General features: G+C 50.3%; 1 protein-coding gene across 4 annotated transcripts in view; it reads right to left on the reverse strand.

The window, feature by feature from the left end:
• Positions 1 to 17,282: 17,282 nt before the first annotated feature.
• Positions 17,283 to 25,542, reverse strand: part of exoc6b (exocyst complex component 6B) — a 90,053-nt gene continuing 81,793 nt past the window's right edge. For 2 of the 4 annotated variants that reach the window (XM_036551202.1, XM_036551200.1), the window contains 3 exons: positions 22,777 to 22,889; positions 22,379 to 22,390; positions 17,283 to 19,785 (listed from right to left, as the gene is read on the reverse strand). In XM_036551202.1, coding sequence (XP_036407095.1) covers positions 19,659 to 19,785; positions 22,379 to 22,390; positions 22,777 to 22,889 — 252 coding nt within the window. In that variant the 3' untranslated portion in view covers positions 17,283 to 19,658. The remainder of the gene's footprint in view (positions 19,786 to 22,378; positions 22,391 to 22,776; positions 22,890 to 25,542) is intronic. The other 2 variants (XM_036551205.1, XM_036551201.1) reach the window with 1 other exon arrangement.

Raw genomic sequence — 25,542 nt, forward strand, 5'->3', positions numbered from 1 at the left:
ATCTGAAATCTTCAAGAAGAAAATTTAAGAATCTTTTTAAAAATTCTCTCCCCCAAAACAAGTGAGCTTATTTAATAATCTCTTTTGGTTCAATAAAACCAAATGATGTTCATAAATTACACAAATAAATGTCTGAAACAGAAATAATCCTCTCAAGCTTGCGCTCTGATGCTGGTGGTTAAATGCTAAAAATCTTCAGATGGTGGTAAGTCTTTCCCTCTTTCTACCTCTTTTTTACTCCGTCCTCTCTCTCTCACACTCTTACTCTCTCTCTCTCTTTCTTTTCATATACAGTTTCTCAATGTGAGTTCGAGTCGCAAAGCGAGTCTCCAATGTGTGTTTATATAGAGGAGGCAGCGCGGCGGCGAACGGCCAGGCAGCAAGCGGCTCCACCAACCCCACCTCCCCCCCCTACTCGAGGCGGAGTGAAGAGGGAACGGACCGAGCGCTGGAGCGTGCGGGACCTGGCCGCACGCCCAAAAAAGAGGGAGAGAGAGAGAGAGAGAGAGAGAGAGAGAGAGGGAGCGCTCAGAACGAGGGGAGATGGGGAGGGTTAGCGAAAGGAAACAGGGTTAAAGGTTTTAAGATTTTTATTTCTGGTCCTTTGCTACTGGGAACTTATCACCTGCGATTTAGTAATATGTAAGTGCGTAAATCATTCGGTCGTTCGCGAGCTGCGGAAGTCTCCGTGTTTCGCGTGGGCTAGGTGAGATCGCATTCCGCAGAGATGCACAAGTCACGTATTTTTAAGAATTAAGTGGATATGATGTGTCATCTTCAGTTACAGGACGTAGGTGTGCACGTGCAAACTGTGACTTTCAAGAGAAAACAGTATGACGTTATATTATTATCAATGATATAAGCGAATAAAACAATGATACTACAAGAACTTTTAATAGCAACAATAATTGTGGAATGTCATTTCTGTCGTAATTCTTGTATGTAAAGGGTAATTCTGCAACGCTACTAACTAGTATTGTGTTACAATAATTTTTCAATCTATTTTGTGTTTTCCCGAACAATTGAGCTCCAGAAATATGTTGTCGATGCAGCCAGAGCCGTAAATAGGCTCCAGATGCTCCAGAAACCCAGGAAAAGCTCCTGGAACAGACTGCTCTTCGCTTCGACTACTTCTGTGCGCGCCGAGCCGCGCGATTCGCACAATGATCTGAAATACAGTGTCGGAGCAGCACAGTTTGATAGCGTTTAATTTTGTTCGGAGCAATCACAGTTAAAGCTTTTCAGAAGCTTTCATAACTTAATCATGAAAAAAAATCGGTTCATAGCGACCTGAAAGCAAATTCCCAGAAAGAACAGAGTAAGCACCCGAGTATCTTTAAAACCCGCCGATTCGACCTGTGCGGAACACGCGATGTGCCCGTCGGTGTCACCGTGAGGGAAGCTGGTCGAACTTGGCGAGAGCACGTCTGCTCGCCACGGAAAAAAAGAGCGACTCGAAGCGTGCTCAGCAACACGTACTGACACAGCGCACGGTTTCATTCATTCATCCATACGGATATTTATTTATTCATTTCGCCCATTCATCACTGTATTTCATTCAGTCACTCGAGTGTGTCATGCAAATGTTCTCTCGATTTTTAGCCCGGCGAAGCATCGTTTATATAAACTTAATGAATACCGTCATCAATATCCTGGCCAAATGTGTACAAAACTTACACAACTTAGGAGCAAAACTGCTCATATCTGGCATGTGGCAATATATATGGCGCACAACATTATCAGATAAAAAGTATTCTTTATTCTATTCACCCATATAATGCAATTATTTACTTTCCGCGTATGCATTGTGCTTGTTTTAATTCTCGGTTCCTGTCGTTGGTATCATATGAACTCTACACGTACTGTAATTCAGTGTGCAATTGCATTTCCTGGCGCTCAACAAGTAGAAAAGTACAGCCTTGCATCAGTGTCGTAAACTACAAGGGATTATGGTTTCAATTATGCTCACCTTCAGATCTCGATTACGCATAGTGTGAGTTATGTAATGATTTTCAGATTATCACAGTGACAGCACTGACCCTAACTCAACCCCTGGTATTGCCCTTGCCCGTGTTACCCCAGTAGCTCGTGTTATGTCGCGTATCCGCGCGCGCAGGGGTCGATCGATGCGTACACTGTTACATGTTCAAACAAGTTTCGTTTTATTTGTCCATTGTAATTGTGTATATGATCAGGGACCTCCCCCCTTGCCGTCTGTAGACCGTTTTTTCGCCCAGTTCATTGCCCAAAATTGGGGAAAAAATGATAAACGTAATAATCGCGTGAGCAGACGCGATATTAACCGACGCCAGGTATTGTGCGGACCTTTCACTGCGACGCAACGTGTATTTCATTCCCACAAACCATGCGAACAGCGCGACGGGGGGAAAACGAAAAATACGATACGTTTAACAAGCAATGCCTTTCCTCACGGATAATATCGGGAAAAATGCAAAAAAACTCCACAAGACATGGCAACCAGACGGCTCCCTTAAGCATTGTTTGCCTGTGGTAAAATAAAAAAGCGCGACTAAGAATGTCTGGAGGTGGAATGTGATACAGGAGGTTAACTTCATCTCATTCATTCCTGTGTCTGCGTTAAAAAGTAGGACTTTTTTGCTTTCTCTCGCTGTCTTTCGCTCTCTTGCCTTCGAGGTTTTGTTTTTCTCTTTATTTTTTCAGGCCAAAGTAAATGTGCCCCGTGTTTGCACTGCGAAATGCAAGGGATTTCTGCTTTTTTATTATATTTTTCTAAGAAATACTTTCGCTCTTTACTCTAATAGTGTCAGTCTGAAAATAAGTCTTATTACCCTATATTGCCGCCTAGCGGTATCAAGCGAGACCCGCGCAGAATTGTACCGCACGACTTTCCGAGCCAACTGCGGGTCGGAGGAAGTTCAGTAGAGTATACGTGGATATACCTGGCATTACAGACCTGAATTTCTGTGTGTTTATATTTCTGTCATTTTTTTTCTTTGAAATGTCTTCCCTGGATTCCTCCATTTTTCTACACTGAGATTCTAAAACATTTCTACATTTCAGCCCTCATTAATCTGAAGTGTCTGTATATCGGGGGTCCTTGGAGTTTATATACAAACGCATCAAGTGCGAAGTAGTTCCCGCTAACCTGACCTAGCGCCTACTGCTCCACAGTGTATTATCACGTAATAACTGAACCACCCAATGGACGTCCAACACGTATTATCCACGAGGCAGAAGTGCCCTTTTCACCCCTAATTATTGCGTTCTTGTTTCGCCATGATGCTCAGCAAACAGAGACACCCCAACTGCTGACAGATGTTAGTATCAAATAATGAAAAAATTATAATTTATATTTCCTGTAATTTTCCTGTGAAAGGTGAGGTCTTATATTACAGAAATTATGATGAAAATCTTAATAATTGTAGAGTAATTGAATAATACTTATTTCAACAATAAAAAAGAAAGCTGCAGGTGTTTGCAACTGGAAAAAATAACAAACAGAACAAATTAACATTGATTTTATGCTAAGATTGCATTCAGAGTTAATGGTCTCACCTAATGTTGGTGGTTCCACTATTTTGCTAATGACACAGACTGCTTAATTGAATGTCTATTAACAGTAATTGTCTGAATATTTTCCAAGAATTGCCATAAGGCCAAGGGTTTATCAGCTCCATAGCTCTGCTATCCAAATAACAGCCTATACCCATGTGGCTGATAGACCTCAATATTCTCATGTATGACCTATATCAGCATGCAAAGCTGCAGGTGTCTGCTTCCCCTGACACCTCAGCATGGCCAAATACACACAGCACTGTAACAAACGATTGCATCGCCTATTATTTGCACCCTTTCATATCAAGAGAAACAGGCAGTTGGATGTAATGTGAGTGAGGCCATACCACATGAAATCTGTGACCGTTTTCTGCCAATGTTCAGAAACTTCTGTAAGGCATAGCCCCACAAGATGATGATATGAGCCGAGTCTGGAAGAGACCCGTGACTGTCACTTTTCCCACCATTGCGGGAGTGGGTAAATGTCATGAGTTCCTTCAAGTGTGTGCTTAAGTCTGTGATTAACTGCTTTCTTGCCTTATTCTTGATCCACTGTGCCAGCCAGTGTTACATTACATTACATTATTGTCATTTAGCTGATGCTCTTATCCAGAGCAACCTTCATCAGTTATGACTTTTACGTTATTCATTTATACAGCTGGATATTCACAGAGGCAAATCTAGGTTAAGCACCTTGCCCAAGGGTACAGCAGCAGTGCCCCAGTAAGGAACTGAACCAGCAACCTTCTGGTTGCAAGTCCTGTTCCTTACCACTATGCCACACTACCGCTCACTACACTGTAGAGGTGCTGGAGGTTCGGCCTACCTTCCCACAGACAGCCAGGATGGGTGCAGGACATCCAGCTCCACCTCTGATGCCTCATGCCAAGCAGCAACGCTGCTGACCGTGTCACGAAAACCCCCATGGAGCCCGTGACTCAGGGCGAAGGATTGACGGAATGCGAGATTACTACACAGGAAGTTCACCGGGTCACTGGAGTTTATCTGCCGCTCTTCGTCTCTCTCCACGACTGGCGAGAGTTCAACATCTTACATGCTCCGGCTCCCTGTTCAAAGGTTGGGCGTTTAACACCTGGTCTGTGTTCCGGGTTCAGGCGCCTGTCAGGGTTTTCAGGTGTATGGGAGAGGCAGAGGGAACGGCCGGGTGAGTCTCAGGGCGGGGGAAGGAGCCCCAGTCTGGGGGGGGGGAGGACATGGAATGCTCCTGGAGATGACTTACTTCCCTGATGTGAAGAAATACTGTGGGAATTGTTTGGTGCATCCGCAAACAACCCAGTGATTCACAACACATGATGCAAGCGAGAGATAAATGTTTTACTATGGCACTGGTGATTAAGTGGCAGCGGACGACCATAAAAACCTTCAGCTCTAAGCAAAAAAGGGAGGAAAAAGCCTCTTAATCCTCCACCACAGAACAGTGGAACTACAAAAGAAATTAGTGAGTATTATTCACGAGTTTGTCAGACAGTCCCGGCGCTGGCTCCAGCCGCGGCTTCGTATGTCACTGTACCCCTCGTTGCGTTAACTCTTCCCAGAAGCTCTTGACAGTCGTATCAAAGCGTGACTCCTCTGTGGTTGGCCATGTTTCATCTCTCCAGAGCCACCCGCTCCGGGCCCATTTGCAGAGACACCGAGGCCCAGGCACGGAATTCAATCAGCACGTCTGCGCAAACAGCGGAGGAATTCCCTGGCCTCAGGCCAGCCCTGACGTCAGGGGCACCCTCTCGAGGTCTCTCGGCCTGCGGGAGATGAGCAGCTGTTGCCGTGGTCCCCTGACTCTGGTCTCTGGCGTGGTGGAGCCTGGAGACCCATGGTCAAGTTCTCGCTCCAGTAGGGTGGAGACCTGAGGTCACTGCAGCCCTGCAGGACTAGTGCTGAGTGCCCCAACAAGAGCAGAGTATGACCTCTCCACCACCCCAACACACACACACTCACACATCCACACATACATTCACACACACACTTACACACACACTCACTTAGCATAGGCTGAGTCTCTCTCCCACACACAGACACACACACAAACACACTCACACACACACTCAGACAGACAGACACACACACACACATACACACACGCACTCACACACACACTCAGACAGACAGACAGACAGACACACACACACACACACACACTCAGACAGACAGACACACACACACACACACAGACATGCACACACTCACACAGACCTCACGCAGAAAACTCCAGAGTAGTATTTAAATGGCAGGGTACGCAGAGCCGCACTGCGAGCCCGCTGCATGTGTGTGCCAGCATGGCTGATGGATGGTGTGGATTACTGGTGACAGCGGGGCTCACCGCAGGCTGGCACTGTGCACCCACTGCCAGGCATCGTGTGATGGGCCGCTAATCTCCCCAGCATCCCTCCTCCCCCCCCCGCTTTGCGTACCAGCCAGGCCCAACGCCCCCCCCAAATCGCTCAGCCCATGGGCCCGGCCCCAAAAACTCGCTCCATCACTCAGGCGCTCGAGACCTGCCTGTCGGCAGCGGCGACCGCAGCCGCCGGCGCATGGGGCTCCGGACGAGCGTGCTAAAAACATCAGAGCCTCACCTGCTCCTCTCTGCACGTCGCCATGGTAACACCCACTCAGGTTACGGCTCCTTCACCTTTAAGCCTACAGATCCGTTCCAGCCACTCCCTAAAGTAACGAAGGAGGATGGGTGCACAAATTAAACAGTTTCAGTTCCCCAACAAGCCCTACCCCGTAGTGGAAACACTCAGGTCTCCCGCACTGGTACGTGCACAGACCACTCAGAGCAACATCACTGCTGCCTGATGTTGCCTGATCCGCGCTGCCGAGCTGTGCTGCGCAAGGACTGCCATGCACCCTGCATGCAAACACAGCTGTCCTGCCTCTCAGTGCACTGTGAGTAATTTCTGCTATGTCTCCTGAACCACCAGAGATGGCCACTGATGTTACCTGACTCTGTGACTCAGAGAGTCACTGTTGCCCCACTTCTGATGCCCAAATCTTTATGATTCAAAACTCAAATCCCTGCAAAGGGCTCAACAAACAGTGTACAAAAGCAAACTGTTGCAAGCTAAGGGTGAGAGGATGCCTGTCGAATCTATATTGATTATCCTGAGACGGAAACATCATGAGATATAATACGCTAGTAATGATTTTCTGTAGCTAAACCCTTCTGCCATCTTAGCGAAAGAAACAATGCCAATTCACACATTAGAAAGCCACCATTAGTCTATCAGACAGACAGACAAAGAGAGAGACTGGCTCCTGTTTCAACTTTGCCGTCCCGTTTCACAACATCAGTGGCAGAAGTCAAAGAGGGAGACATCAGCGCTCTTTTGCAATACTAGGTGAGCATGCCTTTGCAATGCAAGGCGGGGAGAAGCAGGGCGGAGATCGAGGGGAAGGTGTGCCCCGGTCCTGAACCTTCCAGTCCTTCCTGTTCTCTGACGTCACAGACCCCGAGGCCACTGCAGCCGTCCTCCTACTCTCCTGTGTGTTTTGGAGACGAGGTGTTTACCCGGGGCCTTTTCCCCACATGGTGGAGGGAGGAAGACCTCTCTGTGGCTCAGAGACACAGCCCCACTGTGACTCACAGGGGATTGTGGAAGGGCCTTGCATTCCCCAGGCGGAGACAGTCAATGTAAGAGCGGAGTCCCATGCCGTCGACTCTCTGATGTCACAAAGATGAGACAGGTATCCACGGTCACCCACTACTCTCAGCCAATTGTGAAACAGCTGGCACTGAGTGCGTGGGGGCATCTCCAGAACACCAGCACTCTGAATGTGTGACCGCATGTGTGTGTGTGTGTGTGTGTCTTTTTTTATGAGACAGCAAACTTTGATTTAAACAGCCGTTTAAAGAAGTCTGTACAAGATGAAACCCCATCAGGGATCTTCACATCTGGGCTCTGAATCCCGACCGCCACCACATGTTGCAGGATCGGAGTCGCTGTGATCAGGATCTGTTTTCTTGATGAGAATTTCTCTGGTAATGAAGCAGATGAAGGGGAAGGAGAACCAGATGACCTTAACTGCTCATCACGAAAGAACTGCAAACTGGACCGTCAGCGTACCCCGAAAGGCTGGCCTGGTGGTCGCTGGCGCTGTTTCTGGATGGCTGTGATTCGGTTCAGGTTTCTCTCAGGTCTCCCTCTCAGGTCTCCCTCTCAGGTCTCCCTCTCAGGTCTCTCTCTCAGGTCTCTCTCTCAGGGTCAAAACCAGATAGGAGCTGAATTCACATCCACAGAACCTCCTTTCTTCCCCAGCGACTCTCATCACAAAGACCACACTTCTCACAGCTACACTCCTCCTGCTTTTTCTTCTTTAATGTTACTTTTTTTCTTTATGACTTTTCCAGCACACACAGGTTTGCCTGCCTATAACCTACAGTGAATTGTTCAACTGTTTCTTTTATTTTCATTTTCATGTGAAACCAAAAATAGAAAGAAAGACCCTGAAAGCTTCCAGAAGGATCCTTCATGTGTCTTTTTTATGGCTGCCGTGCGCTGCCTGACTGGCGCACTGTCCATTTGTCTCAGTCGTTTTGCTCCAGTCTCTAATGAATGGAAAAGTCTCTTGGCTTAAATGGACTGTGTCATTCATGTGGTGAGAATTGCAGTTTCTCGCCTGTTCTCATCCAGGTCCCCTGATTATATCAGGATCTGAACTGCACGTTCACACTGGAGAAATTCATCAGAGGCTCAAGGGGTGTGAGAACATGTACCTTCCATGGGCGTCAAACCCATGCCTACCTGCCCCCCCCCCCACTTCAGAACCAACTGCCCCGGCCCAATAGTGCACCATTATCGCAGACAGAACCACCAGGACCTCTTCTGACCCTGTCTGTTTTACGTCAGAGCTCCCCCTTCCTCCTTTTTTCAACAGAAGCATTTTATTGGACGTCCAGAGGGGCAAAGCAATGCCCCAAACTTAGCACACCTTCCCAGCCCGAGTCTGCATGTGCCATCGGCTTCCCCAGCTGTCTCCTGCACCAGTAGCTTGACAGCTCCCATTTCACCCTCCCCACTGCGAGGAGATACCGCCCATCTTCAGAGCACATAACACGAGTCACATGGCGAACACAGCCTCCCATATGGACCCTGAGAGTACCAAACCTAAAAACCCTTTACGTGGCAATTACTCTAATATCACTGGACACTTTCATTCCGGGTAACTGCTTGGAAATGAGATCAGAACTGTAGTCAGACCTTTTCCCTTCTAAAAACAATTATCATTTTATTTTGTTTCGTTCTTTTATGGTGTTGGGAGCCTTCCAAAAGTGGAAAAAAGGGGGGACTGGCGGGAATATTAAACATGTGGCAGCAGTTTGGAGATAAACGGGTTTGAAAACTAGCTATTTATAGTAAATATCAAGTGTTTCACGCTCGTCAAGACCTTCTGCTATTTCGTGTAAAGCTGCCTTTTCAGATCAACCTTGGCAGAATAAAAACCAGTCAGCCTTAGTCATTACTGAAACCATACTTTTTGTTTTATTTTATTTATTTAATTTTTTTACAACTACGGCTGTGTGGATCCATGATCAAACTCGCAATGTCCAGATTCAAAGTTTAGACTAAAAGGAGGAACCATGAAAGAGTTATTACTTTTCATGTAATAGAGTCTTCAAAAATATTGTTGTACTGCCAAACACACCTTATGTGCTGGCTCAATGCAACTGTATGCATCTACATTCCAAAATAGCCTCCTTTTTTTTTTTGTTTCGTTTCCCATTCCAGACACCGCAGATCAGACATGAAATAATTTTTCAAAAAGATACGAAATCCGATCAACCAGATGGGATGAAGTTTGAGTCACCCAGGGGTTCCTCTCAGCGTCAAAGACTCTTTCTTCTCCTTCTTTCTGCAAGCCCGAGGAAGACAAAAGCTTGTTTTGCCGTTCCTCACTGAACGGGTTTATCTGCTGGTGGTTTCAATTCATTGCAGCTTAGCAGAGAGATGGATGTGTTTCAGCATGTGGTTAGACAGATGGACACAGCACGCACGGCCAGGAAGGCAGAGCAGCAGGCTAAGCTATACAAGGCCTGACGTGCAACTGTGTAGGACACACTCAACAAGGAGCGGGGGGGGGGGGGGGGCTGAACGGACACACACGCTGACAGATAGACAGATACACCCAGAGGTGAGAGAGGAACAGGGACACCCCCGTCGAAGGACATCTCGTTCCTCAGCTCAGGACAGGAGCAGGGGGTGGGGGGGTGCAGGAACGACGGGAAGTGATGGATGCCCGTGAGCACGGCCCCGCTGGCCCGTGGGCTGGCCGGGCGCTGGAAGCCAGTAAATATCCCGGGATAATTGAAAGGCTCATTCACTTGAGAGAAAGCAAGACGGATGGGTGGATGATAACCCCCCAGTCTATGCAATGGCCTGGTGATGCGGGCTGGCCGCTTTGTGTGGAAGGAAGTCCCATTAGCATATCCAAGGCCCCCCATTGGTGCTCCCCCCTCTCTGTCCCACACCGCCCCATCCGGCACCTATGATGGATCGGCGGAGCCAGGAGAATGCTGGGAAGCTGGAGCGTGCCTTTTTGGAGCGCACAGACCTTGTCCACCCCCCCCCCCCCCCCACCCCCCCATCATCCCTCCAATGTGGTCCTCTTTCACACCTTGGCTGAAGAGAGACATGCCGGTCCGATCAGGGGAAAGCAGTGTTTTGTCTCCGTGACCTTTGACCCCCGGGCCATCAATAAGGCCCGGACAGGAGCAGGCCGAGGTGAGCCTGGTGACAGGGCCCTCGTTTATCTTAATCACGCTCATCCTCTCCCTCTCATCCCTCTGTCTCCTTTCAGCGTCCTCCTTTCACCTTTTCATGTTTCTTCGCCCGCTCTTGGTCCCCTCTCAAACCGTCACTCTCTCCTTCTCCCTCTCCTTCTCCCTCCCGCTCTCCCTCACATACTTTTGATCTTCTCCTGAAAAAAAGGAAAGGTTTAGGTACACTTTACTGAACCTGCACATGGGTGCTGAACCAGGAGTGTTAATGCAAGTGCGAGTTTCCCTCAAAGAGGAAAAAAAACGCAACACCAACACCAACACCAACACCAAACACTCATCAGGAGTAAAGAACGATTTACACTGACACCATCCTCATTTTTGCTGGCTTTATTCTTCAGCCATATGAGACTAAATTCCCCCTTTCTGTTCGACACCAGATTTTGTCTGATACGGTCAAAGAATAAACATGAAATGAAGTGGTTCCGTCTTTTCTCTCGCTGAGAAGAACGTTCTGCATTTCAGCACTTCTGCATTCTGTTAATTGCCCTCACTGCCCGGTTTTCCCTCTCCTGCTCCTGCCCCCATGTCCTTCTTGCTGTACATGCTGTCAGCCAGCTCTTCAACCCATAAAAACAGCATGCACTCGTTGCCTGGGGCACCACTTAGACAATCTGTCAGTATGTCCAACTGACAGCATACCCAGAGTGAAATAAGCCCTGGTCACCACTTGTTATTAAAAGTATATGTACAGTCAAAATCTCTACTGTGAGGCACTGTACATTGCCATTTCTCTTGAGCTTTGAACATTTTGATGTTTTGATGTTGTTTTAACTTCTTGTTATTTGAGATTTTTGTGTTAATGTTTTGGGCAACAGTGTAGTATAGTGGTTAAGGAGCAGGACTCGTGCCAGTTCGATCCCCGCTGGGACACTGCTGCTGTACCCTTGGGCAAGGTACTTAACCCACAATTGCCTCAGTAAATATCCAGCTGTATAAATGGATGACATTGTAAAGAACTGTAACCTATGTAAGTCGCTTTCGATAAAAGCGTCTGCCAAATGAATAAATGTAAATGTTGCTAGAGATTTTCAGAATCATTGGAATGACATCCTTGCCATTGCAGATTCTGAAATGAGACCTGTAGGAGGACCGCAGTGCACATCCGGACTTTCTCCTGTCATCCTCTGTGAATTTAACATGCATGCCTTTTGCATCAGTGTGACAGTGGTGTTGTAACTGTATATTAATTAAATCAATCAATCAGTCAATCAATTAAAAGGCTGAGGAATCAAGTGCCAGATCTAACTATTCTACCCCAGCACACCATCCATGTTTGATCTGTGTGGTTGTTCCACTTATTGTAACTCGTTTCTGTCAGGTGAAACATTTAGCTCATTCTGAACCCACAGTGCTTTGTTCGCAAGTCCAGGGGTCCCCTGTATAAAGGAATACACCACCTGCGGCTGCTCCTCTTTCCCCCATGATCGGCCCCTTCGAGTTGGCCGTGCACGATCCCGCCGCCGTCAGATCATGCGCCGGTCACAGCACTGCGGCCTTTATCTGTGCCTCAGATTAGAGAACCCGACGCGGATCTGCGTGCTGGAGACGGCAGGTACATTCAGAACCCGGATTTACATAGCCACCCGCGATAACGCGGGACCAGACACCATGCAAATGGGCCTGGCTTTGTTCTTTCATGTGGCCCGCGCCGAGCGCGAACCAGCGCCCTTCTCTGGACGGGACAGTTCCTCGTTCACCCCCCAACAATAACTTCCTCGCCTCCAATCTATTTTTGTCTCTTTCCTCATGAGACGCGGATGCAGGAACGCTAATCGAGCTCCGCCATCACACATAAAGTGCTTGTTTTCTCTGCTCGAACCCGGGCCCACCGCACGCTATGCTGTTTGTGTCCCTCCTAAGCCCTCAGCGCAGTGAAGCCCGGAAGCAAACTCTCGCCTGCACACTGCCCAAATCTCCCCGTCTTCTCCGATTATCACCTGTTAACAGGAATTTACTTAATTTGGCAGCCACTCTTTTCAAGAGGGACTTGTGAGGCTGTCATGGTAGGTCACTGCACTGCATTGATCTGCTCAGGAGTTTGAGCTTTCTCAAACGCATGGTCTGCAGTGTAGCAGCAGTGTGGCATAGTGGGTTGCTGGTTTGATTCCCTGCTAGGGCACTGCCACTGTACCCTTGGGCCAGGTACTCAACCCAGAACTGCCTCAATAAGCATCCAGCTGTATAAATGGATAACGTGAAAAAATAAAAAATGTAACCTATGTAAGTCACTCTGGATAAGAGTGTCTGCTAAAATGACAATAATGTAATGTAATGCTCTGTTGACAAGGTCTCTCACTCCTGGGAGAAACACATATTTGCTGATTTGAACATGGTTCTCAGTGTAATGGAAGCTCTCTCAGTAGCTCGAACAGAGCTGCCGGTGACTGCACTGTCTGCGTATCTGCTGAATGCCTCCAAACAGATTCAGATAACAGAATAGAAGCTGAAGAAATCGCCAGGCCATGTGTCCTCAGACCCTCCAATTACAGACCTTTCAGCAATGATGTTTGTCCCTTACTGGTCAGAAGAGATCTTTCGCTGCATCCTAACGGAGTCCCTCGTGGCCAGTGGTCCATCATTCCTGGTGAGATATGGACTTGGCCTGGCTTGGATCTCCCAGTCTTGCACTATGAAAATGATGTGGCCAAAGACCTTAAATCACTCACAGAGCACCTCATATGTCCTTACAAGGTGAGGTTTAAAAGTTCAGTATAATGCACAGGGAAGATTTTCACTGTAGACGCAGCTACACCAAATACAATTTAATAGTTTGTCATTTTTCTTTTGAGGATAGTTTTTTATTACTCATATTATTCCGGTCATGTATACATTGTATATATTGTTAATTTTGCTCCGTCGTTGGCTGATTGTTTTAAACGTACGAATCAACCAGTGATGCTGGCATGCGGTGAAGTAGAGACGAAGCGAACAGATCAGGTCACGACTTGCCGCAGGTCTTCACCGCCGCGCGGTACAGCAACTCAGAGCCGCAAGGAGCAGCACGAAACGAGGGGGGGGGGGGGGCAAACGTGCCGGGCTGGCTCCCATTACAGCGAGTCAATAATGCTTCAAAGCGCCACACAAACCCGTTCCCACCACAGCATGGGAACAAGCGGCAATAAGACAATATGAAAACGTTCCACGCTTTGCTTTCATGTTCGTGGGCCGCGCGTCAGTAGAACACAGTTGCACTTGTTTTATTGGAGCCAGCCCGCTCACATGCTGGAGTGCCTCACAGCTTGGTTTTGATGTTTCGCCTCACACAAGCGCAAGCAAAGGCGCTCTGTCAGCGGTTAATAAAACACTTGCGCAGAGCGGCCCTGTGTAACGCAGAACGGAAGGCGGGGAACAGAAGGGCATTATATTCATGCCGGTGTTCTCATACTGTTGCGGTCAGCGACGACACAGAGCATACAGCTGCAAGGACGAACTCGAAGATCTTAAAAGGAATGGCGCAGAATAAAACCGGAGGCATGAGGCTTCACGGCCCGTTCTGTTCTGAAGATTCTGCTCTGACACAGACGGATTCTCTCCCACTGCACCAGCTTGGAAGAGAATCTGTGGGTGCAAGATTCTAAAAAGCTCATACTTGACAGAAGACAGCATGCACCTGTACACGGCCATCTGGAATGCCCACAAAGCAATCCACATGCTCAGCACTGAGCATAACCCTCTCCAGCAGCAGCTGCAGAGCCACCACATGGGAGACCACTTCTGTTGCTGCACTGATGGCAAATGCAGAACAATATTTCCAAAGGTTTTTTTTTTTTTAATATAATCTGTCATGAATGAAAATAGAGGACAGAAGTTCAATAGGAAATTAAGGACATGACCCCAGCTTGATCCTGACACACCTCCGAAAGCAGGATGCAAACCATCGCCGGAGATGGTGTGATAGTGAGATTAGCTGCGAGTTCAACAGAGGGTCCAGTTTTTCCATCAGATCTGTTTGTGGCGGGCAGGTGCATTCGGGGACACAGTCGCACTGCAAGCGGTGGGACCTCGTCCTGTAAAAACATTCCCCAAGAAAGTTTCACTGCAGGGAACAGCTCGCACTCTTCCCTGGATTTGACAGTCCCGTTTACCTGAGAAGGATCCTTCTGGATCAAAATGGTGCCTGGAATATTACTCAGGAGATGCACAGTTTGCAGGCTTAACTCTTAAATGCAGTGACCAATCGCTGCCCAGCACCTAACCAAGACGTGACGCGTATGATAACTGTCTAATCGCAGTCCAACACCCTGGATATTCCTTGCGGTTGCCAACCCAGGCCAGCATCGTAGCCTCTGCTCGACATTACAGCCCCAGACACTGCGCAGCCTCCACCGGGTCCCGACAGCACTGGGAAATCCAGCTCGGGTGACTTGCATTAGAGGGGGAGCTGGAGTGAAAGGTTCAGCTGCCTCCAAGCTGGCAGAACGGAGCTCCTCGACCCTGACAGAGCTGCTTTTTCTCTTATAATCCCCCCCTTTCCAAAGGGTTGTTGTGAACACCCCTCTTTAAACACGATGGCCTTTACCGCCCTGGTAGGCGCTGGCAGGACCTCTCCCCGCGGGCATGGGAAAGAGCAGGGGCACGGGGTGCGGTACGGTTTCTGCCACCATGCACCGCCGTCCCCACCTTCCCGCCCCCCAAGCGGTGGCATCTGGTGTTATGTCTCCTCAGAGACATAGCCAGCAGCGTGGGAGACCAAAGCTCAGCTTTCACTAGCTTCCATTACAGTATCTCAAGAGTTCCACTGCATAGCTCCCTTTACCATTTACAGGAGGATGGCGCCCACTGATTGGACAAAACACTCTACCTGGAATCCACTGATTGGATGAAACACTCCGTCTGGACCCGTTGATTGGACGGGTGATTAGCTGGATGAATTTACTTAGTCCTCTTCCCTCTAGTTTTTGCCCTTATCTGTAATGAATTTGGTTACTTGCTTTCTCATTTCGAATGTTACGGAACTTCCTAGCCACAACAGACAGAGTAAGAACCGGCAGAAAAGGAACTCTTAAATGGTTGAAACTGCATGAGACACTATGGTTGATTAGCGCAGAATCAGTTGTGAGATTTTTTTTTCCACCTTTTTAAGCGAAGTGTAGATTCCTGTGCCGTTTTTTTTTTTTTTTCAAGCGATCGGGTAATTGAGCAACACAAGCTATAAAATCTGCCCTTTAAATTTCCATCAAATTGATTCGATTCAGCAGATTGATGTCGTCGGTATTCTGCTATGGCTACATGCACAGAGAGCTCTGACAGAGGCAGCCAAAGTCCATGGAGGAGGAAAAAAAAAAAAAAAAGGAATACGCATTACAGTGCACTTTGGTAAGACTGTTAACATCTGACACACAATCAGTGTTGCCAACTGAGCAATCTTGTTGCCAGATCTTGAGACTTTAATAGCATCCTAGTTATGTTTAACACACAAATTTCTCTTTTTTTCTTTTCTAGGCTATTAGTTAAAACTAATCCTTACAAGAATTTATGCGTTTTTCATGTAAAATGAAGGACAAATAAAAAAAAAAAAAAAAGCTGAAGCTCCCTCCAGATGAAACTTACCCCGAACCCCATCTTGCTGTTCACAGACCAGGTTTTTTTTTTTTTTTTAGGGGAATCACATGGATTCCATTAATCACACAGTATTGGGGTAGTCATCCTTGTCCTTCTTAAAGATCTGCTTGGGCCAAAGTAACCATAGTTTAATGGCCCTTCACCCAGCGTCAGACCCAGATTATTCATCATTAGGAGGCGTTAGGAGCCAGAGACAGCCAGCCGATGGACTGCCTCCACAAAACAACATGTGTCAACCAGCCACAAAGGAGGACTATACACCATACCCGCAAGGCGGGTGACAAGGGGAGGCAGAAAGGCATGCTGGGAAAGAGGGAAGGAGCTTCTTCCTGTATGCTGGGGCCAACTGCCTCTAAAGACCACACCCACTCTGAGTGGGTGGTTCAGGCCTCCACGAGGGCACATTAACGAAGGAGTCTTAACGAAGCAGTGATTTAACCCCACCCGCACAGCTGAAAGGGCCTGGGGGAGAATGCCCCCCCCCCATGCTGTACCGCCCAGGCAAGGGAGAACAGGGGCTCTCCTCACCCCAGCGGCTGCCTGTGTTGCCTTGCAGAATATGCCATCTCTCACAACAGGAACCAATTCCACACAATGACAAGAGTGTTAATCCTCTTCATAAAACACCCCATCCAGCACTCCATGGAGAACAGACAGCAAATACTTATCAAATTCAAGCGACTGAAGCATGTTGACAGTTCAACCATTTCAACCCACAGAAGCAGAAGTCATAAATGAGAGGCTTGATTTACGCAGCCTTTGACTGTGTGTGTTAGTACATACATCTGCTGCCCTCAGAGACTTCATCACTGCTGCATGTGTGGTGGGCTTTTTGTGTATACACACGTTACTCTAATGTACCATTTCATCTGCACCATAATATGTTTCCAATGGAGGCTGACCCTGGTTAGAGAGACACACACACACACACACACACACACACACACACACACACACACATCACAAAACAAACTGTAACAGAGCTAGAGGGAACCACCCATTCACTTCTATTCCATAGCAGGCCTGAGCAGAAACAGCGCCCCCTTGAGGACTCAATCTACACCAAAGGGTGCATCATAACAAACAAGCAGATGTCAGACTCACTGACACCATCAGATAATCGGCCTTCCCAGCAAGACCAGCCTGTCATCTCTCAGCCTCCAACAGTGGCAAATCTACTCCCATTTCCACAGGAACCAGCCCACGTGTGACAGAACCATTCTGAGGTCTGGGCAGAGATGCCACCGCAGCCTGAAGAGGAGGGAACTGGGGCTGTCCTGAGCAAGTCACTCCAACCAGGCAGACAAAAACTAAGCAAAAAGGGGTCAAAAGTCAAATGACAATAACTGGCCACACATTCCTTCTTTGTTCATTTGTTCCTTTATTGATTATTTGTTGGTATTTGCATTAGCTTTATTAGTATTATAATACGCAAAGGTCATTAGTGGTTTCATGTAACACAAACTGTACAGTGTGTCTGTCTCTGTTTGACAGATCCAGTAAAGACGTCTAAAACACACCAGTCTCTTGTGGCACTTAAAGTCCCGTTTGTGGCTCTGGGTGCGGGCTGGATCCATGGGACACCACCCGATGTTTGGCGGGTCAGGCGGTACCGCGACTCTTTCCTCAGGTATGGCCGCGGAACCAAACCCAGACGCAGCGTGGCAAACACTCGTCGTTGGGCAGGAAGAAACGACAAGGCACATCCACGAGTTCATCCAACTGCAAACGATCTGAAACTAATCTCTACAGCTAACTACAGTCTCTCTTTCTCTCTCTCACACACACTCACACACATATATATATATAAAAACAAACACTAACATGGTGACATATTCTCCACCCTCCTTTTTGTCTCCCAGGGAACCTGGGCAGAGAGTGGAGACATTTTTCCCTTTTTGTCAAGTAATCAATCTGTGCCTTTATTTCACAACAATCCCTTTAAGCCGGAGCGGGATCTGAGCTGAAGAAACCACATGGCTCACTTCAGAGCAAGCTACAGATAAAAGCATGTCAGTTTCCCCATTTCTCACAGCAAACTCCCCCTTACCCAGAAGAAACTCCCTAAAACTTAACAAAATCCACCCCCCCCTTGATTAAACACGTATTGCACCCACATTTATATGACAATAACACAAAAGGAGAGTTTAGAATGACTTTTCTTGCTGTGCTTGTTGCTTTGTACATGGCCTGACGCTGCCCCAGCCATTCAGAGATTGGAAGACGTAGGAACATATCCTTGAGTGTCCACACAGAGGCAGTGACCACACCCACTGAGACTCAGAGCTGTCCAGGGAGTCACGGTGTCCACACTGGGTGGGGGTTAGGGCAGGGTGACGTAAGGATTGGCTACCCTGCCTGTCTCTCCTCCAATCATCTCCTGCTCTTACGGACAGAATCCCTCCGTGTACTGCGGACTTTGGCAAAGGCACCTCAACAGCAGCATCTAAGACAGACACGCAAAACCTGTGCATATCACACCCAAACCAGAGCATTTGGGAAGTGGGAACATTCTAGAGGCAGGGACAGTTAGAGCCAGAGCAGGGACTAGAGCCAGAACAGGGACAGGGTTCTAGAGAAGGAACAGAGATAGTGTTCTAGAGCAGGAGCAGAGACAGGGTTCTAGAGCAGCAGCAGGGACAGGGTTCTAGAGCAGCAGCAGGGACAGGGTTCTAGAGAAGGAGCAGGAGTAGGGTTGCGGAGCAGAGGCAGCCGGTAGGCTACCGGATGTGCTGGCGAATGCTTTCTGTGAAGCCAGACGCTCACAGATAAACAGAACTCATTTTGCACAGGAGATGCATCAAAGGTCACGGCCCAAAACCAGTGCAGTGGCCACGCCCCTGCTGCACAACTGCACTGCGGTGAAGAGTTGAAGTGGCCGAAGGGATCCCTGCTACCTGATGAAGGAAAGGTGTGTTTTAACACACCGCTGGCCATGCAGCACTGGCCCTGTGCATCCTTACTCCCGGGAGAGGATGTGTGGAGCAGAGCAGACCAATCACGTGTGAGAGAATCGGAGGCTTGAGCCAGCAGACAGGGGCTGGGAAAGAACAGTGCAGTGCAGACCTTCTCAAACACACACGCTGCAAAGACAGAGCCACGGGTCCGCAGCCATCTCCCTTTCTGTTCCAGTTACTCAGGTTACATCCGCTGTGCAGCAGCTAGGACAACTATACAAACTAACGGCGTATCGCCTTTCAGCTTCTAACATGCTGTCAGAACTAGAAGAGGACAATCTGATGAAGTACTGCGTATCTAAAAGAGGTCACCAAGATTCAAAGCCCAACACCACATCTGAGAGGAGATGTGGCTTTTGGGCTTCCTGTTAGTAGTGTGGCCAGCGAGCTGAGGCCAGGTCGAGTGCCTCCAGAAAAGCAAAAAAAAAAAAAAAAACGTTCACTTGCACAGTCTGTCATGAAAGGTTTCAGCGGAGACAAGTCCAGCTCTGCTGTGTGCTTCAGAGGAGCGTGGGTGAAACCACTTCCGGGTCAGATCCAAGCACACAGGAAGTCTACATCCATCATGGACATTTGGGAAGGAGGGTGGCATTGGGGGGGGCTGTTTGGGTGGGGTGGGTGGGGGTGGGTGTAGAAGTGTACCTCTTGCATCAGGAGTGTTTCAGTGCAGACAGCTTCATCTACTCGCGCAAGTGTCTCTGGGGCCAAGCACTGAACTGAACTATTGGGGGTGGGGGGGAAGAAGGAGGGGGCGGGGCTTGGCTAGAGTCAGCCCAGACACGTCAGCCAATGAGGCGCGGCACTTAGGACTGGTGGGCGGCGATGAGGTTCCTCAGTTGCTTGACCACAGTGTCGATGAGCTTCTGTTTGTCCCTCTCGTTCTTGCGGAACTGCGCGAAGACGTTGTTCTTCCGACTCGTGTCCTTCATCCTACAGAGAGGCAGGGAGGGGTGGAGAGACGAGAGAGAGAGAGAGTGAGAGAGAGCGGTTAATACAGACATGAGCACATCTGATATTCCCACACCTAATGTCCCCTCTTTATGTCACAGTTCTGGAAATCATTCAAAATGTCCTCCTATTATCAGCAATCCAACCTGCTTCATATTGCATTACTGTCATTTGGCAGACGAACTTCTCCACAGATATTTGCATAGGTCACTATTTTTATCCATTTACACCGCTGGATATTTACTGCCACAACTGTGGATTAAATACCCATGCCCAAGGGTAAAAACAGCAGTACCCCAGCGGGGAATCGAACCAGCAAGCTTTCGGTTACCAGCCCTGCTCCTGACCACTCCACCGGTGGAGGGGAATGCAGCTGCTGCCTGACTGCAGCTGTGCTGCATCCTCCACATGCATCACCCCCTTCTCTCTCCTTTCTCTCTACTTTTCTCTCTCTCCCTCTATCTCTCTGCCTTACCCTCACTCTCCCTCTCTCCATCTGCCTCCTTCTCCCTCCCTCTCTCCTTTTCTCTCTTCCTCTCTCTTCCCCTCCCTCCTTTTCTCTCTCTCCCTCTCTCTCTCTCTCCCTCTCTCTCTCCCTCCTCCCTCTCTCCCTCCTCCCTCCCTCTCTCCTTTTCTGTGCTGAAAGACAGGCCGGAGCACATGAGCAGAGGGGGGGTTGTTGTTGTGGGGGGGTTCCGTGGGGCTCCGTCACAGCGCACTGCACAGGGATAAAAGGGCGGGACAGCCAGGCGGAGATGCGGCAGCTGGAGCAGAACCGGTCCGATCGGACCACCGGCCTTGCACCGGCAGCCCCGGGCTCCCCGCCCGCTCACCCCGCCACCCGGCTCCACGCGCCTCAGTCCGGTTGGATCCGGCCTGGTCCGGTCCGGACCTGCGCACGCTGACCTCGAGGCTGCAGCCAGAGCAGCCAATCACAGGTAGGCACATGCCTGTTCTGCTTTCAGCTACCATGTCACATGTGCCCCACCCTCCTAGTTTTAAATTTCCACTGCCCCCGCAGTTACCCCACTGCACCCGCAGTTACCCCAGTGCCCCCTACTGCCCCTGTGGTTACGGTTTTCCCCCATGGTTACCGTATCACCGCGGTTACAGTAATCCCCCTCCTGCACCCGGCCCTGTCCACACAGCTTCTGACCTGACAGTGATACAGATCACAGCGATGGCCCTGTCCGTGTGTGTGTGTGTGTGGCTCTGCGTGACAGCGCTGAGGACAGGAAGTCATTAGCCCGCTGCGTGCACCAGCGGAGAATGCCGCCAGGTGCAGGTGAGCAGGGGGGTGGCACCCCGCCAGGTGGGCATGAGCGGGAGACTGGCACTGAACGGACCGCCTCTGTGCCAGCCACCTGCGGCCTGCAGAGGGAACGGCTGGCGTCACGCTCGGGTTTAACGCTCGCCGCAGCACGCACACGGCCCTGCGGGAACCGCCCAAAACTCACAGCGCCGTGCAGGAACGGCAGCAACGTCTGCACGGCTGCGCAGGGACTGCCACAGAATGCGCATCGCCATGCAAGACTTGCTGCAACATGCGCATCGCCATGCAGGAGCTGCCAGAACATGAGCGTGGCCATGCAGGAGCAGGGATGACACAGGCCTCAGCCACACTCCAATCTCACACAGATAGCCTGCTCTACAGGGGGAATTCTGGGACATCCTCAGAGCCAGCGCTTCAATATGGCACCATATCACTCCCGCTACACAAGAGGAAGGCACGGCACCCAGCCATCCTACACCTCCACATCCTCTCCCGAGCGCGCTGGTGAGGGCGGTGGAATGTGCCTGAAGCCCCGACAGCAGTAATACGGATCACCCCCGCAGTGCCAGGGCTTGGGGGCACGCCGGGTTGAGCAGAGCTGAAGTGGGGAAAACACGCTGTCTCTTTCTTTTGAGGAAAATTAATCTTTAATCTCCTGAAAAGACCGCTTGCACGCTGCCCTATTCACCAGTGCTGGAGCAACAAGAGGAGCGGAGGACAGCCAGAGGGTGTACACACACACACACACACACACACACACACACACACACACACACACACAGACACACACACACACACACACACAGACACACACACACGCACGCACACACGCACGCACGCACGCACGCACACACGCACACACACAGACACACAGACACACAGACACACACACACACACACACACACACACACTCTCATACACACACACACAGACACTCTCATACACACACACACACAGACACTCTCATACACACAGACAAACACACACACAGACACACACACAGACACTCTCACACACACGCACACACAGACACACACACGCACGCACGCACACACGCACGCACACACGCACGCACACAGACACGCACGCACACAGACACACACACACACAGACACGCACGCACACAGACACACACACACACACACACACACACAGACACTCTCACACACACACACACACACGCATCCATACGTGCATACGTGCACAAACACGAGCACATACACACACAGGGGCAGCAGGTCACAGGCATGGTGGAAAGGGAGAGGTAAAAAGCCACAGACCAGGCGAACGGAGGTACTCACGCTCGAGAAATCCTTCAGAGGCCAGAAACAACAGGACAGGGAGAGAGAAAACAGCAGAGATGTGACCATTCAGAGAGTGTGTATGTGTGTGTGTGTGTGCGATCTTTCACACCAGGAAATGCTCATCTGTGATCAGTCAGCTCTCTCACATTCAGCCAGTCACTCGTCCACTCTGTTGTGTTACCCTCCCTAACCTGTCAGAAGAACCATCCAACCATCTGTTAGTCCTTCAGACTGCAGTTATACCCTTCACACTGTGTGTCCGTCTGTCTGTCCCGCCAGTCAGTCCGTGAGTTCACCCGTCTGACTCTCATTTAGGCCTACAGCGTGAAACCGCCTCGAGACGAGACGCCGGACCGCCAGCAGGGGGCGACGTGACGGCCGACGGCTGGACTCACTTCTCCAGCAGGGCCAGGGCTGTGTGGGGGTTCACCCTCAGGTACTTGCAGGTGGGACGTCCGTAATCAGCCAGGTACGTGGACCAGTCCCACTGGGTGAAGAGATCGAGGAGCTAGAGGGAGAGAGAGGGAGAGAGAGCGTTAGAGAGGGGGCGTGGGGCTGAAATGAGGGAGGAGGTCTGAGGCAGTGAGGGAGAAACAGAGAGATCGAGGGTTGAGGAGGACGGGACTGAGTGGATACGTGCGAGGAGAATGACAACAGCACATACACACAAACACAAACAGAAGCTGTAATCAGAAGGCATCCGTCAGCAGGGGAAGATTAAATCTGCAGGACCCTCCTGCTCTTCATGTGAAGATGCTGCTCCCACTGTGGCGGCCTCAGCGCACCCAACCACAGACGCCTTTCAGAGCCACCCTGCAGAGAGGCAGGTCAGAACCGGCCCGACAGACGCAGCCAGAGGGCACGGGCAGTGACCCCGCTCTGACCCGCCAGGCCCCGTCTCCACAAACACACTGCCCCTATCAACAGCAGAACGCTGCTCACCCACATACACTCAGCGAAGCGTGGGACACAGGAAAACATACACACACTCAGCGAAGCGTGGGACGCAGGAAAACACACACAGACACACACACACACACACACTCTCACTCCTATGCTCTAAAGTGCACACAAGCATACAAGCACAAAAGCACACTAACACAAGCAGACACACACACACATACAAACATTCAACAAAGCAATGGACACAGGCAGAAACACACACACAGGCTCACACAGGAAGCTCTCCCTCAGTGATTGACAGCTCAGGGTTTAGAGGAAGAAACCTCAAAGGCTGAGCCGCTCACCTCACATCATCATCTCCATGGCGACCCCCCCCCTCGCCCCCCCAAGCCCGGTACAGGTGTCTGATAAGCGCCCGGATCGTGGATAAGGAGTATTTGCATGCGGAGCCCTCTCTCCTGTCCCCCAGTGTCCCGGCACGGTCCCGCTGCATGCCTCCCGGAGGGGAGAGGTGATCCGAGGGGGCCCGCGGAGGCACGGCCAATCGCACGCAAACAGCGGGTCGCTTCCGCGCAGCGCTGTGCGGTCACACGCGCCCCCGATCCCCCCCGCCTTCACCTCCCGCTGAACTTCCACTGCGTCTCGCTCTGCCTACCTCACCTCGCCGTGACCCCTGCCATATCGCCCGCACTCGCTGCACAAACAGCGGCGCGTTATAACTTCCTCTCATTCTTCCAAAACCCCGCAGAAGAAAAAGAGAGAGAGAGAAAAAACATCGCACCGTGAAGCCCTTTTTTTTTCTGCCTGCTGTTTGGATAAGGGCTCCTAATGATTATTCCAACCGTTGAATTTATTTGTTTAGAAAGTTCAGGGAATAGTCACTGCCATTAGGACGGGGAGGGGGCCGGGGAGTAAACAGATTGCTGCATTTTATCATGCCGAGCGACGGGCTCGCAGTGCAGTTCCACACGCAAGTGCTCATCAGCGCCTAGCTGAGCCGCCACCAGCCGGGGGGACAGGGGCGGGGTGGGGTGTGAGGGCGGCAGCGTGGGGTGCAGGGTGACACAGGAGCCGTGTGGGGTGTCGGGTGTGGGGTGTAGTGTGCGTGGGAACAGCAGCGTGAGCTGCACATCACTCGAGCCTGGAGACCCCACATAACGCAGCTCTTCCTGCCACAGGTTTCGGCAGACTGCTACAGAAAGACCCTCTCCCGGTCCCTCAGAGAGGGGGCGCGAGGCGCGGCCCGTCTCGGCGGTACCGTGTGGGATGAGCGCGGAGCTCTTTCCCAGTGCTCACCCCTGGATGGCCTCTGAGAGCCTGCTCTGCTCCCCGCATTCCCTGGCCCGCTGCCACTGGCCCCGGCTCGAATGCGAGCTACTGCAGAGATGGTGATAACAATGATAATAACCGCAGGAAAAAATCTCTGCTCGGCTACACAAAAATCAAAACAAAGCAAAACAAAAGCAGACAGCCAGCGTGCCGGGCTGGGAGGAGAGGCGGGCGGGGCCGGCAGGGAAGGGTGGGGGCGGGAGGAAGGACCAATGGGCGTGGCTGGGAGAAGGGGCAGGGGAGGGGAGGGGCGGGTGAGGCTACCAGGTGTCTTCAGTGGCAGGGGATATGGCAGAGTGGCCACACTGACCACTTCGAAACAGCTTTTTTAAAAAGGACCCTTCCATAAAGGAAGCAATACTGGCGTTATGCTCGGAGGCTTCTGACTCTGAGCTGAACTCCAGCCACAAAAGCCCAATTGGATAACAAGAAGCCTGGATTAGGCACACCACTCACATTTCCCCTCCACAGAGCCGGGCCAAAGGACATGCACCACAGGCAAACTTCCTCAGTTCAAGGTCAGTTTCACGCTGACACCTGGGAGTATGCTTTCAGCCAGCGAGAGTCACAGACACATGGAACAGCTTACCACGATTCCTAGCGCTAGCAGAAACCCTTAGAGTGTACAAGGCCAGGCCTGACACAGTACACTCTGAACTACAGACAGAATGAGGAGTTTAGCTGGGCTGAATGACCCGTTCTCTTTACGTAACTTCATGTGTTCTTACGGCTTGCTAGAGAATGCAGCGGTTTGCAGAGAGAATCTGTGGGTGGATCTGCAGTGGATCTGTGTAACGGGGGCAGTGGTAACAGACTTACACACACAGGTGTGTAAACCCACACAGCCCTCTGCAGGGTGAGGGATCCGGGCTCTAAATGTGCTCCCCAGATGTGGTCCGGTTTTGCTGTCGGGTCAGTGGTCTCCCGCA

The sequence above is a fragment of the Megalops cyprinoides genome, chromosome 18, assembly GCF_013368585.1.
Source record: "Megalops cyprinoides isolate fMegCyp1 chromosome 18, fMegCyp1.pri, whole genome shotgun sequence".
In the NCBI taxonomy this organism is placed as follows: Eukaryota; Metazoa; Chordata; class Actinopteri; order Elopiformes; family Megalopidae; genus Megalops; species Megalops cyprinoides.